This window comes from Harpia harpyja, chromosome 1 (assembly GCF_026419915.1).
Source record: "Harpia harpyja isolate bHarHar1 chromosome 1, bHarHar1 primary haplotype, whole genome shotgun sequence".
NCBI classification, from domain to species: Eukaryota; Metazoa; Chordata; class Aves; order Accipitriformes; family Accipitridae; genus Harpia; species Harpia harpyja.
In genome coordinates, this window is record NC_068940.1 from 30301797 (window position 1) to 30318935 (window position 17139).

A 17139-nucleotide genomic window follows, 5' to 3' on the forward strand; every position below is an offset into this window, starting at 1 on the left:
GTCTGCACATAGGGTGAAGACGTGGCATTTGCAGAAATGACAGCATCCCAGCGTGGTGGGACTGCATGCACTCCCACAGCCGGGCCAGAGCTGACCCTGACTTCAGCTGCATGCCAGTGTGGTCTGGCAGAGCATCCATCCCCAGCTCAGTATCCATCCCGCAGCACAGCATCCATCCCCTCACAAACCCTCCATCCCCCAGCAAAGCATCTGTGCCCTCACAGAGCATCATCCCCAACACAGCATCCATCCCTGTCCTGTGTGCCCGCAGCCACCCGCTCTCACAGGTGCCAGGCCTCCATGCCGTGCCATGCTGTGCCATGCTGTGCCATGCCTGCTCCTGACCCCAGCATCAGGCCCCAGAGCCGCAGGCATTTGATCGTCTTTATTCCAGGTGCAGCAGCGAGTGTCCCCACCCCGCCATTTCGGAGGTGTCCCCCACAGAGAGGGGGACCACAGGTTGTGTCCAGGGATGGAGGCAGGCGGTTCTGGGGCAGGCACAGCCCAGGGTCCTCCTGGTCCAGACACAGAGTGAGCCCAGAGTTGCTGGGGGAGGCCTGGGAATTGGCCATGCCCGTTTTGGCTGTGCCTCCTCCTGATACAGCTGTGTCCCGGATTGCCTGTATCCCTTCCCAGTTCAGCTGTGCCCTGGATGGGCTGTGACCTGGCCCAGTTCCAGTGTGTCCCGGTTCAGCCCGTCCTGGTTCAGCCATTCCAGGTTCAGCCATTCCCAGTTCAGCCCATCCCAGTTCAGCTACTCCCGGTCCATCCTCTCCCGTCCCAGTCCATCCCGTCCCAGTTCAGCCATTCCTGGTCCATCCTGTCCCGTCCCAGTCCATCCTGTCCTGCCCCGGCTCAGCCCATCCCGGTCCAGCCATTCCTGGTCCATCCTGTCCCGTCCCAGTCCATCCCATCCTGGTTCAGCCCGTCCTGTCCCAGTTCAGCCCATCCCGGTCCAGCCATTCCCGGTCCATCCCATCCCATCCCATCCCGTCCCAGTCATTCCCGGTCCATCCCGGTCCAGCCATTCCCGGTCCATCCCATCCCATCCCGTCCCAGTCATTCCCGGTCCATCCCGGTCCAGCCATTCCCGGTCCATCCCGGTCCATCCCGCCCCGTTCCCCGCTGCCGCTGGGGGCGGCCCAGCGCGGCACAATGGCGCCACCTGCCGGCCGCGCCGCGCCGGGCACCAGCGGGCTCCCGACCCCATCCCGGCCGGGGGGGCGCGGGGAGAGCCCAGCCCCGCAGAGACCCGGGGACCCCCCCACCACCACCTCCAGGGCCGGGACACGCTGACCCCATCCTCAGCGGAGGCTGACCGGGACCCAGGATCAGGCCCAGCTCAGCCCACGGGGACCCACAGGGGCAGAGGGGGCTTGCGGCGGGCCGTGCACCCACCGGAGTGCCGGGCTAGCGCAGGTGGGGCGTGGAGGAGCCCAGGTAGGTGCGGAGGTCGCTGAGGGTGGAGGGGATGATCTTGGCGGGGATGGTCTCCCGGTTGAGGACCCTGTGGGCGGCGAAGCGGTGGCAGCCCCCGAAGGAGTAGAAGTAATCCCCCCCCTCGCTGCCCTTGATCCAGAGCACGTCGATGGGGGGCACCCGCTCGGGATCCTCCTGGGAAGCGAGAGACCCCCGAGATCAATGCACGCCCTGGCACCCCCCGACCCGCCTGTGCCAGGGCCTCGGTGCTGCGAGCTTCCCCGGCATTTCCCCCCCAGGGTGGCACGGGTCGGTGTGGGGGCGGCTGCCCCAAACACCCCGGGGGGATTGGGGCTGCACTCACCTGCAGGGTCTCCACCAGGCTCTGCACCTTGCCTGGCTCCAGCTCCGCGGGGATGGGCCGGATGAGGACACGCATGGGCACGTTGTGCACGGCCGAGATGTGCTGCGTGTGGATGCTGTGGTCCCCAGCCTCGGCCATGGCTGCTGCCAGGAGCCGGCTTTGTCCTTCCTCTTGTCCACCCAGCCGAGCCTGCCACTCCGCCCAGAGCAGCACAGCACCCAGCCGGGCCCTTCTGCTTCCTCCCAGCCCGGCCATCGCCATCGTCACCGCCACCGCCCCGCTGTTTTGCAGAGTCACAGTGAAGGAGCAGGACAGGCTGCCGGGACCGGTGCCAGCGCCAGCTGGCCTGCTGCCCGCTCCTCTCTGCCCTGGTGAGGCTGTGGTCAGGGCTGCCCTTGGCTCCCCATCTGAGCGGGACACCCCTCGGCATGCGGCGGCTGAGCCTCTTGGTGTGCTGGGGGTCCCTATCCTGCCGCCCACCCTGTGGCTGCCCGAGGGTCTCTGCTCCCACCTGGCTGTGCCAAGGCACTAAGGATCTTCCTACGGCATCTCAGCTGGGAGCTGGGATGTGCCCCCTCTTGCCTGGCCATGCCAGGACCATGTCCCCATCCCAGAACCCCCTCCCCACTGCGCTGACACCCACAGGGTCCAGAGGAGGTGGCATGAAATAGCCCCGGAGCTGAGCAGTGAAGCATGGATGCTCTGCGGCTGGGCAGACACCATGGCGCTCCAGCCCTGAATCTTTCTTTCTAGGTCATTTCTCCAGACCAGTGTCCCAAATGGCAGAGAGGATCCCAGCAAGAACTGGGTCTCCCACTCCACCAGCTGCCGCAACCGGGGCAGCCTGGCTCCACAGCGGGGCTGTGATGCCGGCAGGTGGCTGCTCCTGGTCCCCTCACCCTGGGACCTGGGGGGCGTGGAGGGTCCCCAGCCCCAGAGCTGACTTGGAAATGCACTGGCATGACAGGGCATGCTGGGTGACCCACTGCCTGTGTGGGGGCTGGTGACGGTGACGGTTGGGGATGGGTTTGCGAGGCTCCGGGATGAGCTTTTTGCAGGATGAATCCAGTGATGACTTTGCACGTGAATTATTGCGGTCTTGCCTGCGGGGTGGCACTGATGTCATGGGGAGCGCAGGGCTCAGCGACGGCTTTGCTAATGAGCTGGAGGCCAAAAATAATTTGTCCTCCCGCTTTGGCACCCAACTGTGGGGAAGGAAGGCAGCGAGAGGGGTGGGGGACAGGAGTGCCTGGCTGCCCCTGGGAGTGGGGGCTCTGCCAGGTTGTTCCCACCGCCCCCAACCTATGCCTGCACAGAAGGGAGTGGATGAGAACGTGACAGCAGTCAAAATAAAATCTGCTCACCGAATCCTTCCCGTCCGGCATGGCCGAGCCCGGGGGGTGAGGCTGGGGGTGTGTGAGCATTGCTGGGCATCCCCTGGGCTGCCCGCCGGGCTCTCCATCCCACTGCTGGGATTTCACACGGCGCTTTACTTCCAGGTCAGTGCCCTGCCACTGCTCGCAGCCTCCCTGGCGCTTTTGCAAGCAGGGTGGCATTACTGACCTCACCGCAGCAGGGGGTTGTCTGGCTGCTGCCCGCTGGCTGCTGGGGCTGGCAAGGCAAAGTGGGCAGCGTTGGATGCTCTGGATGCGTCAGCCATCCCCTGTCCGGCCGGCTGCCAGGGCATCTCCACCCCTTGTTTGGGGGCAGATGTTTTCTTTGTGATGCTTCTGCTCTGGGGCTGGCTTCCCCTGTCCGGCACTCACATGCCACCGCCTGTACAAATCTCTCGAGACACACGGTTAGTGGCAGAAATCCCTTTTATATCCCTGAATTGCGTTACAAGTAATACTGCGGGTGGCCGGTTCTCAGTAGACTTGTCTTACTGGGGGTTGGCGAGTACAAAACCTGGCAGAAAAAAATCTATCATGCACGGAAAATTATTGCTGTAGTATCTGCTATTTACAGTATAGACAGGGGCAGAGGCACGGTGCTCCATGCCTGCCTGGCCGAGGGACGCGGTGCTGCCGCAGAAAGGCGCCGGCATCGCGGGGAAAGCCTGAACTGCTGCGTACTCGCTGGTGGGGTGCCTGCGTGGCCGGGGCGATGCTCTTCCCCTGCGTGGGGCGCAGGTGCGTGGCCACCGTGCTGCTGCAGCGAGGCCCGTGACAGGGACATCCCCAGGAGGCGTCGAGCCCGCAAGCCACGGCAGCGGCAACACGGGCACCGAGGCGGTGGGAGGAAGACGGTGCAGGGAGGAAGACGGCGCAGGAAGACGGTGTGGGGGTACGCGAGTGCGGCCCCATGGGGTGCCGGGCTGAACCCCGAAGGTGTCAGGGACCAGCACAGGGTGATGGGGCCGCGGCAGCTCGCAGCCCGAGGTAGGAAGCAGAGGCGCAGGTCGGGCCCTGCTCCGGGATGCCGCGCACGCTCCGGGGCCGGTGCAGGGATGCTCCGCCGGGAGGTTGCATAGAATGGCTGGTTTGTCCCCACCGGGCTGACACGGGGCAGGGAGCAGAGCAGGAGCCTGCAGCAGCGAGGAAGACGAAGGAGAAGGGCTTTGCCTTTGGGGGAGGCTTGCGGGGCACGGAGCCTGGGCTGCTGGGCCAGCTCGCGCCCTCCTGTCTCCGTGCCCACTGCACGGTCCGCTCTCGGGGTCCTGTCCCCGTCCATGTCACCGCGGCTGTGTCCTGGGCACAGCGGCTCTGCTGCAGCTCTGCCACCTCCTGCAAGCCAGCGCTGGCACGGCCCTGCCAGTCTTGGCAAATAAATAGTGAAAAGCATCAGTTATAAATAATATAAATAAGAACATTTAAATAGACTCACCCAAACTTTACGGCTACACTGACCCCCTCCATCTGAGCGCAGGTGGGGGGCGATGGTGAGGGGGCTGGGAGCCGGCCGGGAAGGGGTCCAGGCAGAGGCTGGGGGTACATGGGGGGGCGGTTGGGGGTTCAGGTGCTGCCCCAGGGCTGGGGCTCCAGCCCAGCTGCCAGCCTGGCTGTCTGCATGGCGAGGGGGGCTGCACCTGCCCAGGGGGGCTGTTCCCCAGCCCATCACTGTGGTGGGGGCCAGTCGTGCCTGGCCAAGCTGGGAGCTGGGAGCTGGCGGGGGACGTGCCCCACGGATCTCTGCTGGGAGCCCCTCACTCTTTCCCTGACTTTGGGGCTGCAGAGCCGCAGTGCCAGGGTGAGCACTGTGCCACGGGACCATGTCCCGCGGGACCGTGCCAGGCAGGGGGGCATTGGGGTGCCCCAGGGCCCGGGTGGTGGGTTGCAGGGACCTCAGCCTCCAAGGGCGAGTGACAGCCCTGCCCTCCCGTCAGCCGCACTGTCCATCAGTCCCGCCGAGCCATCAGTAGCACCAGCCCATGGTCCCATCAGTGTTAGGGTCAAGGTGAGGTTTTGCTCCTGGGGGGAGCAGAAAAGTGTCTTTTCTCCCCCGGGGTTCCCCGGGAGGAGAAGCAGCAGCTCTAAATAAATAATAGTAATAAATTAAATAAATAGAGGTGAAAGTCATGAACTGGGGGAGGAAAGTCTCTCCTGGGTCTGGAAGAGGTCCCCAGGTGAGTCCCCCGCAGAGAGACCTGCCTGGCTGCGGGGGGGCTCGGGGACCCACGGGCGAGGAGCCAGGTCCCGCTGCGGGCCTGGCTGGATCCGGCCCTTCCCAGGGAGCGCTGGGGCAACCTCCTCCCAGGTGGGGAGTGAGTCTGTGGCAATGTGTCCTCCCGCCACGGCGCAGCCACAAACCAGCTGGCTGCAGCTGCAGGAGTGGTGGCACGGGGACCGGGACCGGGACCGGGATGGTGACGGGGATGGCAATAGGGAAGGGGATGGCGATGGGGACGGGGATGCACCACAGGGGGCTGGGGGGCTAGTTCCCTATTGCACAGCTGTGTTCGGAGCCCTTGAAGCAGGCGGACTCGTAGTGCTTGTTGAGGTACGACTTGAGGGCGAAGGTCTTCTCGCACTGCTTGCACTTGTAGTGCTTGAAGGCGGAGTGGGTCTGCATGTGGGCACGCAGGTTGGAGCGGTCGGCGAAGGCTTTCCCGCAGTGGGAGCAGCCGAAGGGCTTCTCCCCAGTGTGCGAGCGCATGTGGCCCTGCAGCAGCCAGGGCCGGCTGAAGGCTTTGCCGCACACATCGCACTTGTGCTTGAGGTTGTGGGTGAGGACGTGCATGGCCAGGGCGGGCATAGAGACGTAAGCCTTGCCGCAGGTGGGGCATTTCCTCGCCATCTTGCTGTCCAGGCTGCGGTGGGTCTGCTTGTGCCGGCTGAGGTTGGAGGAGGTGGCGTAGGTCTTGCCACACTCGGGGCAGGAGTGGCGGTGGCTGCCACGGCGCTGGCTCTCGCTGCGCCGGCGCGACCGCCCGTCCGTGATGAAGAAGGCATCCATGGAGTAGCTGTCTGTCACCGCCGCCTCCCCGTTGAAGTAGCGGGCGGAAAAGCTGGACTGGGGGCTCTCGGGGTCACTGTATTCCTCGTGGCCGGGCGCGTAGGCTGGGTCCGGTGGTGGCGGTGGCAGACCCTGCTTCTTGTCGGTGTTGTAGCCGGCTGGCGCCAGGCAGTGCTGGAGGTACCCTGCAGGGACGACACAGCGGGAGTCACCATCCCTCCGGGCCAGCCCCACCAGGGATGGGGGAAAGCCACGAGCCAAAAATGCCCATTAAGGGTGCAGAACAGGGGCTGTCCCCCCGCACCGGTCCCTGTCCCTGGTCAGCCCCGTGGGCTGTCCCCGAGCACCAGAGCTGCCTCATCTACACAGGGGCTGAGTCTGTCCTGGCTCCTGTCCGCATCTGCCGGCAGGATGGGTCCTATCCCGTGGGGCTGCTCTGGGTGGGAGCCGGGGATGGGGCTGCGGGACGTCCAGCTGCGCCTGCCCGAGTGCCGCCCTGCTGCCCCGGCTGCAGGCAGCCCCCGGGGGCCATTAGCCGCCAGACAGCTGTCGGTGCCGAGAGCCTCATTGTTCACCGGGGCAGGCGCCCGTAATGAGCTCTGCTCCATCCACCTCCTCGCCTTTCAAAACCCGGGGCAGCCGGGGCGAGGGGTAAGAGGCTGCCCTGGGTTTCCCTTCCCCAGCAAAGGGGCTGAGGAAGGCCCCCCACCTCCCCCCTGTCCCCCGCAGGGGCTATTCCCCAGGGATGGGGCAGCACCTGGATGCCAGCAGCACCAGGGCCCGGGGCTCCTGCTGAGGAGAGGGACCCACAGCCCCCCAGGTGCAGAGCAGGGCTCGGGTGCCACTCTGGTAGTGTCACCCCCATGTGACATTGGTGCAGGTCTGCTCATGGCCTGGCTCCAGGTAAGGGACCCCTTATCTGTCACGGCCGTGACAGGGTGGGCGCCACGTGGGCATCCCCGTCCCTCTGTGCTGGCTCACGAAGGTCACCGTGAGAGGAGCAGCCACAGCCCCACTCCCTGCTGAGCCAGTGACTCTGTGGGACACGCTGCCAGCCCAGGACCCCCAAACTGGTCCCAGTGGTCTCCTGCCTCATGCACACTGGCCCTTGCCAGCTGCTTCAGAGGACACATCCCTGCTGGTGGTGACAGCAGGGGCTGTTGGGGGCCCGGGATCAGTGCACGGCCAGGCTCACCCGTGCATGCCAGCGGGCCAGCGTGGACACCCCACCCCAGCTGTGGCCGAGCATCCCCTAAATGCAGGCCCCCTCCACCCACGGGACCCCCCTGTTCAGGGCGAGCGGCTGCTGCCATTTGTCCCGTGGAGGCTGGGGGTGCCTGTGGTGGGGAGGGGGCTGCGTGACAGGGACAGAGCTCGGCCCCCCCCCGTCCCCCTGTGTCGTGCTGACAGCGCGGTCGCGCGGGCTGTGCAGAAAGCGCTCTGCTCAGCAATTTCTCACGCTGCCTCCGAGCATGCAGCAAGGTTATTTCCAGGAGAGCAGCGTCGGCAGCTTCTGCCCAGCTGCAGCACATCCCTCCCCCACCGGCTCTTTGCTCCCGATGGGGGGGGAGGGAAGCAGAGGACCCCCCGGGCCAGACGGGCCTCGCACCCCTGCCCCCAGCAGAGAAAGCCCACCAAAGGCTGGGGAGCAGCGAGCGGTAGAAAAGGGGGGACAAGCGACGCAACGGTTGGGCAAGGTTGGCTTGCGCGTGGCTGGATGAGGCCCATTCCCGCATCCAGCTCTGCCTCCCGGTCCCCGAGCAGCACACGGCCGGGACGGACACCCCCCCCGGCCCCCGGCCCCCTCTTCCAAGGCAGGTCCCTGGGCCGCCCCATCGGGGGTCTCTGCTGAGCCCGGGGGACTCCCAGAGCCCTCCCCAGTGGCCCCTGGCAGGACGGGGCTCCGGGGACCCCGGCCACCCCCAAACCCAGCTCTTCGTTTTGGGGAGGGGGCTGCCCCCCACCTCTCCCCCGCCTGCTCCCCGTGCCCCGGGGGAGGCGACGGCCCCCCCCGCGCTCCCGGGGGGGGGGCTCGGGGCACGGCTGCGAACAATGAAACCCGCAGGCACGGCGAGGCTCCCGCTCCCCCCACTCCCCCCCCCCGCCGGCCCCCCCGCCGGTCCCCGCAGCCCGGCTGCTTCTTGCCCCCCCCCCCCCCCCCAAAACTTGTCGTGGGAAGAAGCCGGCCTCGCCGCACCCCGGGCGTGGTGCGAGCGGGGCCGGCCGGGGCCAGCGTGGGCTGCCCACGGGGGGCTGCCGCTGTCACGCAGGGGATGTTTCCCCAAGGACCAACTTCGGCGGGGGGCCGGTGGCCCGGGAGCGGGCGACAAGGCGAGGAAGGATGACCCCCAACCCACCCACACCCCCCCCACCCGCCCCGCACGACGCCCGGCTGCGGGACACAACACCGGGGCCCCCCGCCCCGTCCTGCCCCGCGTCCGTGTCCCCCCCCGCTCCAGCCCCGGGCTCCCCCGGTGCCCCGCCGGGCGCACACACAATAGCGGCAGGGGGGGGCCGCTCCCCCCCCCCCGTCCTCCCCCCGGAGCCCCCGGCCCCGCACTCACCATCGCCGGCGGCGGGGCCGGGCAGCGCGTAGGGGGGGTCCAGGGGGGCGTAGGGGGGCGCGGGGGCCCCGCCGGCTGGGAACGCCTCCGCCTTCAGCTTCTTCACCAGGAAGGAGCGGGGCATGGCGGGGGCCGGGCCGGCGCCCTCAGCACTGGACAGCTCCGGTACCGGCACCGCTACCGGTCCCGGCCCCGGCACCGGCCCCCGGCCCCGCCCCGCCCCCGGCCCCTCGCTACGCCCGGCGCTCCGGCCCCGGCTGTGCGGGCGGCGAGGCGCGGGGAACCGAGTGCGAGGGGCGGGGAGGCAGGCAGGCAGGCAGCAGGGCGGCGAGGAGGAGGAGGAGGAGGAGGAGGAGGAGGAGGTGGAGGAGGAGGAGGGGAGGAGGAGGAGGAGGAGGAGGGGGAGGAAGGCAGGCGGCCGGGGGGGGGGGGGAGGGGGCCGCTCCGCCCGGCCGCACCCGGAGCCCCCCCCTCCCCCCCCGGACCCCCCCCCCCCCCGAGCCGCCGGCAGCGCCGGGGGCCCCGGTAGTGTGGGGTCCCCAGTCCTTCCCCCCCTCCCCCGGCCACGGACAATGGGGACACGCGGGGACGGGAGGGGAGGTGGGGGGGGACCGCTGCCTCCCACCGCCTTTGTCTCCCTGCCGTCAGCCCCCAGGGCCTATGAAGGACGGGGCGGCGGGGCGGGGGTCCCCATCCCTGTCCCTGTTCCTGTCCACTGTCCCTTGTCTCTATCCCTGTCCCCTGTCCCTGTTTCTTGCTCCTTTCTCTTGTCCCTGTCCTTGCTCCCCGTTCCTATCCCTCTTCCCTGTCCCCATTCCTGTCCATCTTCCTTTTCCTCATCTCCGTCCCCTTTCCACTGATCCCTTTCCTCTTCCCTTGTCCCTTCCCCTGTCCCTTGTTCTCTGTCCCCATCCCTGTTCCCTCTTCCCTGCCCTCATCCCTGTCCCACCTCTGTCCTGTCCCCATCCCTGCCCACTGTCCCTTTCCCCCTCCCCATTCCTCTTCCCTGTCCCTTTTCCCACATTCTCTCCCTTTCCCATGTCCCCATCCCCATCCCTGTCCCCGGGGAAGCGCCGTGACCTTCGCAGCCCACAACAATAGCCGGGCTCGTGGGCTCGTGGCGGTGCATTGTTCCCTGCCGGAGCTCCCACTCCCCCGCCTCCCCCTGCCAGCGCTCCGCTGCCGCCCTCCCTGGAGCAGGATGAGGCCCCGGTCCTGCAGGCAATCGGTGGCCTTGGGGCTGGCTCTCCCTGGGGCTGTGCCGGCCGGGGGCTGGTTGTTGACACCGGGACCTGGCTGGCAGCGGGCCCTGCTCTCCCGGAGCCCTGTGCTATGCCGAGAGCATCGCAGCACTTAACTAAGAACAGTCCCTCATCTGTCACCGCAGGCAGAGCGCTGGCACGGCCGGCGCAGGGCAGACCTGGCCGTCCCCGGCCTCAGGAGGCACCAGCCCCTTTGGCCGGACACGTGGCATCGGATCTGGGGGTCAAAAGCAGCTCCCCCGCGGTCGGCACCCTGGGCCTGCCTGCTCACAGCCGTGTCTGCTCCTTCAGCCGGGCTCGGAGCCAGGGCTGGGGCCATCCCTGCATCGCATCGGGCCGGCGTGCTGTCCGCTCACTGCTTTGTCTGGCACCCCATAACCCAGGACATCCCACGGTCCACAGCATCCCACGGTCCGCAGCATCCCACATCCCGCAGCATCCCACATCCCGCAGCATCCCAGACCCCAGGGCATCCCACATCCCACAGCATCCCACAGCCGTGGGGACCCCCACAGCCCACCCCGCCAGGCCTGCTCCCGGGCTTGGGGGTCCCAGGGCTGCTCCCTACGTGGGCTGGGGGGGGGGGGAGTGTCTCGCCTCCCCCCTTTCCGCAGCGCTTGGCCGGGGCTCGCGGGCAACGACATGAGTCCCATCTGGCCCCGCAGCACCGCTCTGACGTCAGGGCTCTGCCAAGTTCAAGGTCACCTCTCCCGGAGGGCCGCGGCCCCGGAGCAGGGGGGAACGTCGCCTGCCGGGCTGCTCCCGGCGTGTCCCCCCCCCCGCCACCCCACACACACTGGGCTCCCAGCCTCCGCTCCCTGATTTATTTATCCGCGCGTGTGCTGGTTCTCTCCTTGAAGGCACGTTTGCAGAACGGGCGATTACTTACGCCCTAGTTGGGCCGGGCCTGCCTGCCTGCCCGCCCGCCCGCTGCCCTGGGATTTTGTCTCTCTCCAGGCTGTGGTGTAATAAGGGAGGTAATTAAGTGTAAAAGACAGGGGGAGGGAGGGCTGGGAGAGGGGGAATAGGAACCCAGCTCCTTTCAGAGGCAGGGGACTGAGATAATGTATGTTAATAACCTGCAATCAGTCCTGCCGAGCTGTGCTAATATTGCTGACTGCAGCGGCTGGGCCCCCCCAAACCTGCCCCCGCCGTGGTGGGGAGGGAGGGGAGCACCAGAAGAAAAGCTCAGCCTTTCTCCTCCGCTGCGGCCGGGTTTGTGCCTTCCTGAGCAGCTGTATGGAAATAATTCCCATTGGAGGCGATTGTTTCCCTGGCGAGGGGATGGGGGGGGGGGGGCGCGGGTGTCCGGTGGGTGAGGGTTTTTGGGAGCTCCCAAGGGCAGGAGCGTCCTCTCAGGGTGCAGGGGGAGAGAGGCCGGCTCCCTGCTTCAGCTCCCGGTCTCCCCGCAAGGACCACGGGATGCATCCCGCTCCCGAGATGAGACAAGCCGCCCCACGGTGCCCCCACACCTCCCACCGGTCCTCAGCCTCCCCCCTCCTGCCCCTCGTCCCCCATGGGGCCGGATCCTGGACGCTGTGGGCTCAGCCAGGAGCTGCCGGGGGGATGCCCGGTGGTGCCGAGGGGCAAAGCCCGCTACCCTCGCTCCTGCCTTCTCCAGGACCCCCCCCCCCAGCACCGCCAGCTCGGGGGGCTGCCGGCCATTAGCTATTCCAGCCGCATCCTTCCCGGAGGCGGCCGGGCAGCAGCCGGAGCCCCGAAGTGGCTCCAATCCGTGACTTTGAGGCACGACAGGCATGGGTCTGGCGCTGCCGCCGGCTCTGGGAGCAGATTGCCAGACAAAGGGCCGGGGACAAAGGCCCGGCTGCCTCGTGCCCCGGGAAAGGGGTGCAGGCGGGTGCGGGATGTGGGTGCTGGCCTGGCCTGGGGCTGCTGTTGCCCCTTGAGCCCCCATGCCCACCATGCCCCGGTGTCCACCCAGCCCCCACCCTGGCTGGCACAGCCGGGATGCAGTTGGGTACCAGGTGGCACAGCCCTGGCGCTGGTTCCGTGCCATCCCTCCAACCGGCACTGTGCCCGGCACCGCTCCGGGTGCGGGGCTGTGCTGTGGCCGCTTTCTGGCTCTGCACCCCCAGTGCTGCCCGTCTCAGGGTGCAGCGGGGCTGAGATGGGGTGCTGTGGAGCACAGGGCTACGGGGACGGAGCAGAAAACATGGATGGGGCCACAGCAGAAGATGGCAAATGTTGGGCAGGTCCCACCGTGCCTCAGTTTCCCCAGCTGCTATCGGGGTCCTTGTGAAAGCCCCTCACCCTGTCTCCCCCCCCACAGTCCCTCTCCCCATGGCCAGGGCAGGGCAGGCTCCAGTACAGCCCTGCCCAAGCCGCCTTTGTCCCCGCTCCCCGCAGCTGGCTGCAAACCCACCGTCCCGGGGGGCAGCTGCCGCCTCCGTCACGGCACGGGGCCGGGAATGCCGCCGGTGCTGCCGGGCGCAGCTGGGGCTGTGCCCACCCGTGGGGTCCCGGGGCGGGGGGGGCTTTGGGGCACGATGCCAAATGGCGCCAGACCCTCCAGGGGAAGGGATGGGACGTGGCCCCAGCCGAGCAGTACCCAGGTGGGGGGCACCGGCACAGGCAGCCCCTCCATGCCTGCCGGCGTGGGCAGCAGGGAGGCTGAGGGCTGAGCAAACACCTTCTATTGCTTTGAACGCAACGGAGACATCCCGCGCCTGGACTGGAGACAAAGCCACGGAGCTGCTCCTGCCCGGTGACCTGGCGGAGCCCAGCGGGGACGCATGCCCGCAGCCGCCCCGGTCCCAGCAATGCTTCCTGGCTCCGCGGCCCTCGCTGTTTTTCGGGGCGCATGCTGGCAAGAGGGGCTGTCCAGGGGTGCCTGCCCCACTCATGCCGGGCACTGCAGGCTGCAGTAGTCGGCGGATTTGAAGAAGCCGTAGACATTCACGAGGGGGAACATGAGCAGGGCCCCGAGGAGGGAGCCCAGCTGCTCTACTGCCCCGTACCACACCAGCGCGCTGCGGCTGCGGCTCCGCAGGATCACCCCGGCCATCACCTTCACGTAGGAGAGCGTCCCGGTGAAGAGCACCCAGGAGAGGACCTGGCAGCGCAGGGGGGGAGAGTGGTCAGCAGGGCTGGGGGGATTCCCCACCATGGGGACGGGGGACATGGTGGTGAGGGTGGAGCTGGGGGTGGCCCCAGAAATCTCCCCGGGTGAGAGGGACCCCATGACTTACGATGGTGGCATCGCCCCACTGGGACTGCTGGAGGAGAGGGCAGGGACTCATCACCGCGATGGCCATGTTGTAGGCGCCAAAGCCTGTCCCCGCCATGGTGAGGGTGCCCAGCAGGGCCAGGGACCTGCAAGGGACATGCGAGTGACACGGGGGACCGCTGCCAGCCTGTCCCTGGTGAGGGGCACAGGCCCGGGGCACAGGCTGACCGGCTGCATGCAAGCTCCATCCTCCTTCCGCGGGCTGTCTCCACTGCCAGGGCACGGGGACCCCACAGACCCTCTCCCACCCGGCGCCTTGTCCGTCCCACCCCCCTTCTTGCCGTTCTCGGGGCAGAAGCCCCTGGGGCTCACCCCACCGCGGCCCCCAGCACCCCACTACCCACCTGCCAGGCAGGACCATGGCCACGATGCAGGCGAGGGGGTTGGCCATGGAGCTGAGCGTGGCCGCGAGGTGGTAGGCGGTGTTGCCGTAGGGCAGGCAGGAGTAGGACTGCACGGATGGCAGGACCCCATTCGTCAGAGCGCTCACCCAAGCGATGAGGAGGTAGATGAAGGTGAGTTTGGCCAAGGGGTAGGAGACCTTCTGCGGCAGGATGTTCCTGGGCCCCTTGGCATCCTTCGGGCATGGGCAGCCTCCGCTCAGCCGCGAGCCAGCTCCCTCGTTGGGGATCTGGTCAAATGAGCTCAGCATGATGCTGCTGGGAAACAGCTGCTGCTGGGAGAGCTCCCACACCTTGGGCTGCCTGGCGAGGAAGAAGAAGGCCAGCAAGCAGGCCAGCATCATTACAGTCATGAGAAGGAAGAAGAGGTGGGTGGAGAAGTTGGCTGGGAGGTAGTGGGTTTCCAGCTGGAAGACGGTGCTCTCCACGGTCTCGTTGCCGGTGGTGAAGTTGACCACGTGGGTGACGTTGGTGCAGCTGGAGATGCCAGAGCCCTGGCCCAGGGCGATGAGAGCGGGGATCAGCCCGCTGAGCCCTTCGCCTATGAAGAAGGTGGTCAGGTACTGGGGCTGCAGCTGCATCATGAAGGGCAGGAAGGTGACGGAGGAGGTGCAGTCCACCAGGGCCAGGAAGAAGGTGAGGATCAGGAAGGCGGTGCTGTGGGGCCTTCCGGCGATGGGGGACGTGTAGTTCCAGAGGAAGGCCAGCAGCAAGCAGGCCACGACACCCACGGACACGACCACATAGATAACAGCCACCTCCTTCAGCAAGCCGGGCCGAAAACGGTGCATGAGGGTGACGAAGAGCGGCCCCACGTTGGCCATCTGGATGATGATGGTGATGTAGGAGGGCAGGTCCCACTGCTCCGGCAGCACCGTCACCAGCAGCGGCAGCTCGACCCACAGCCCATTGATGGCCACCCAGGAGCCCGTGCCAAAGGTGCAGGCGAGTAGATGGGTGAGCAGCGTCATGGCTCAGGGCTGGGTGCCTGGGCCCGGGGGTGATATGGCCGCGCTGTGGGGAGAGGCTTCGATCAGCGCTGGGGTGAGACCCGACCCCCCCCCAGACCCCAACCCTGGCCTCCGGTGACCGTTGCCTGCGTTCCCCCTCCTGCAGGCAGGCTGGCAGGCACAGCGGCCCCTCTCCCACCCGCCATGGGGCTGCGGGGCTCGCAGAGCAGCATTGCCTCCCCACGGCCTGGCCTGGCCCCCCTTTTCTCCCTGCAAGCCCTGGGGACCCCCCTGCTCCCCAGGGGTGATGACTCCGCACCCTCCTACCCTGGGTGCGGGACCTGCTCGGCTCAGCGTGGGCCCCGTCTCGGAGAGCTGGGGCTCAGCACCACCAGGCACAGAGCCTGGACGGAACCCGGCAGGGCATCGAACCTGCCCCGGCTCACGGTGCGGCACGGCACAGCCCGGCACGGCGTGGCACAGCCTGGCACGGGGTGACGATGGCTCTCACCTGGGGGCCGAGAGGTCTGGGCAGCCGCTCTGCTGGGAATGGAGGCCTCGTACCTCCCACCGCATCCGCAGGGCAGGGCAAAGCAGTGCCCGTCTCCTCCCAGCCGGGTCCCGTGGGATCCCGGCAGGCTCCGGTGGCTGCGGGGAGAAGCACCCCGGCAGCCGCACCTGCAAACCAGCCTCAGCTCATACCAGCGAGCTGAGTCAGCCAGGATCTGGCCGCATCCCCTGCCTGCCCCGGACACCGGCTCCCATCCTGCTCCCGGGAAAGGGGGACCCCCCCCCCCACGTCCCACATCCCCACACCCCAGCAGCTCGGCAGAGCCAGCTCCAGCCCTCTGCCGCAGCGTCGGGCCCGGCGGAGAAAACTCAACGTCTCCCAGGGGCTGAGCCCGGCGGGTGCAACGACCCACCCATGGCTCCAACCCTACGGGGAGGCACCGGGGTCTCCGGTACAGAGCAAGAGCCAAGATGGAAGGGGGCTCTCGGTCTGACCGGTGCCTCGGCAATCTCCCAAGAGGGAACTCACTGTGTTTTGGGGAACCGGCAGCAGCACGCGGGCGGGAGCGAGTCCTGGCTGCTGGGGCAGTGACGTGAGGCAGGCGCGTCACCACCTCCGGATGCAGACGGGTGACGGCCTGGCCACGCTCTGCTCCTCGTTCTGGTCCCAGTTGGCAGAGTCCCCTGGGTCTGGGACGGGGGTGTGGGGGTGGTTGGTTGGGGAGGGGGGGATCCCCACGCCCTCCTGCCACGTGCTCGGCACCGTTTCAGGGTGCCTGTCCTGGGTGGGAGGGTCCCAGCAGGTCCCGGGGGAACATAGGAGCTGCGGGGTTGGTTGGCTGCCGGCACAGGGTGTGATGGGATAAAAGCAGTAAGAAAGCATAAGGAAAAGCGCTGTAGTCCCTGGAGGAATGAGGGGGGGGTCCCCACTCCCGAGGGGACCCTCGTGGCCGGAGGGATGAGTGCCCGGGGGCCAGAGGGAGCAGCTCCGGTCCCAGCTGTCCCCCCCCAGTGGGGCGGGGGGCAGGGGCTGGCGTCAGCCTGGGCACGGGGGCACAGGACCCCCCCCCCACTCCTGCCTCCCCTCCCAGGGGGTCCCAGCTTTTCACCAGCACAACCCCCGTCCCTGGATGGGCGCAGGGCTCACCACATGGTCCCGCTCCCCTCTCCCCTCCACTGAGCCCCACTCGTCCCACGCAGCCCGACCCCGGGTGCCAGCTGGGACCTTTCAGCTCCAAAGTCTGTCTCGGTGGCCAAAGTCCAGCTGTGCCACCTCCAGCTCCCGGCCACCTCTTGCCCTCTCCCTGCCAGCCCGGGGACAGCCCAGCCCAGCCCCTGCCCTACCCTGGGGGGCCACGGCTGCCCCCCGTCCCCACGTACCGCCGGTGCCAGGGACAACCCCATGCCTGCCGCCTGCCCGGCTGCGGCGCGGGGTGCTTGCCGCAGCGTCGCCGCTGGCCCAGTGCGCCCTGGCTTGGCCGGGTGCCGATGATTATTCTTGGCGGTGTCCTGGACTTTGCACTTGTCCCTGGCTGAACTGCGTCTCACCTTTTTCAGGCTGCCAGGTGCGAATGTCACCCGGTGACGGCGTGTGTTCCCACCGACGATCTCTGCTGGGTCACGGGCTGGGATGGGACCCTCGAGGACCCCCGAGCGTGGCGGCTGTCCCACTGTGGGTGCACTGCAGGGCTGGGCACCTCGGACCCCACGTCCAGCGAGATGGGACCGGGTGATCAGCCAAGCTGCGAGCCGGCGGATGAGCCACTTGCACGGGCCGGGAGGTGACACGGGTGAGGAAACAGAGGCAAGGTCACCCCCAGCAGCACACCCACACCACCCCCCATCCCAGCACCCACCGCCCCCGTATGCCTCACGGTGGCTTTTCCCCCAGCACCCACCGGGTGTCGCTGGGAGAGCAGGCTGCAGCCCTGCAAAACCTGGGGCTGCCTTCTCCAGTGGCCTGCCTGCCCTGCCTGCCCGCCTGTCCTGCCTGTGCCCTATCCCTCCGGGGGGGCTGCAGCCAGCCC

The 17139-nt window shown here is 67.9% G+C and overlaps 3 protein-coding genes across 5 annotated transcripts; all 3 read right to left on the minus strand.

Annotated features, from left to right (window-relative positions):
- Positions 1–1081: 1081 nt before the first annotated feature.
- SRXN1 (sulfiredoxin 1) lies at positions 1082–4456 on the minus strand. The gene is given in 4 exon segments (XM_052810328.1): positions 1082–1614; positions 1784–2143; positions 2145–2323; positions 3859–4456. Coding segments are annotated over 4 exon segments (1341 nt in total). The 3' UTR covers positions 1082–1410.
- SCRT2 (scratch family transcriptional repressor 2) lies at positions 3586–9060 on the minus strand. Its single transcript, XM_052783833.1, has 2 exons — positions 8743–9060; positions 3586–6363 (listed from the first exon to the last, which is right to left on the minus strand). Exons 1-2 carry the CDS (start codon positions 8864–8866, stop codon positions 5657–5659), a joined length of 831 nt encoding a protein of 276 aa, XP_052639793.1. The 5' UTR covers positions 8867–9060; the 3' UTR covers positions 3586–5656.
- A 3583-nt stretch (positions 9061–12643) lies between these two features.
- On the minus strand, positions 12644–16596 carry SLC52A3 (solute carrier family 52 member 3). 3 transcript variants are annotated; one of them, XM_052783846.1, is made up of 5 exons: positions 16493–16596; positions 15114–15280; positions 13596–14666; positions 13214–13337; positions 12644–13077 (listed from the first exon to the last, which is right to left on the minus strand). In XM_052783846.1, exons 3-5 carry the CDS (start codon positions 14621–14623, stop codon positions 12865–12867), a joined length of 1365 nt encoding a protein of 454 aa, XP_052639806.1. In that variant the 5' UTR covers positions 14624–14666; positions 15114–15280; positions 16493–16596; the 3' UTR covers positions 12644–12864. The 3 variants fall into 3 exon arrangements, with proteins under 3 accessions (XP_052639806.1, XP_052639815.1, XP_052639822.1); XM_052783855.1 differs by lacking the exon at positions 16493–16596 and adding an exon at positions 15642–15784; XM_052783862.1 differs by lacking the exons at positions 15114–15280; positions 16493–16596 and adding an exon at positions 15642–15786.
- Positions 16597–17139: the final 543 nt, after the last annotated feature.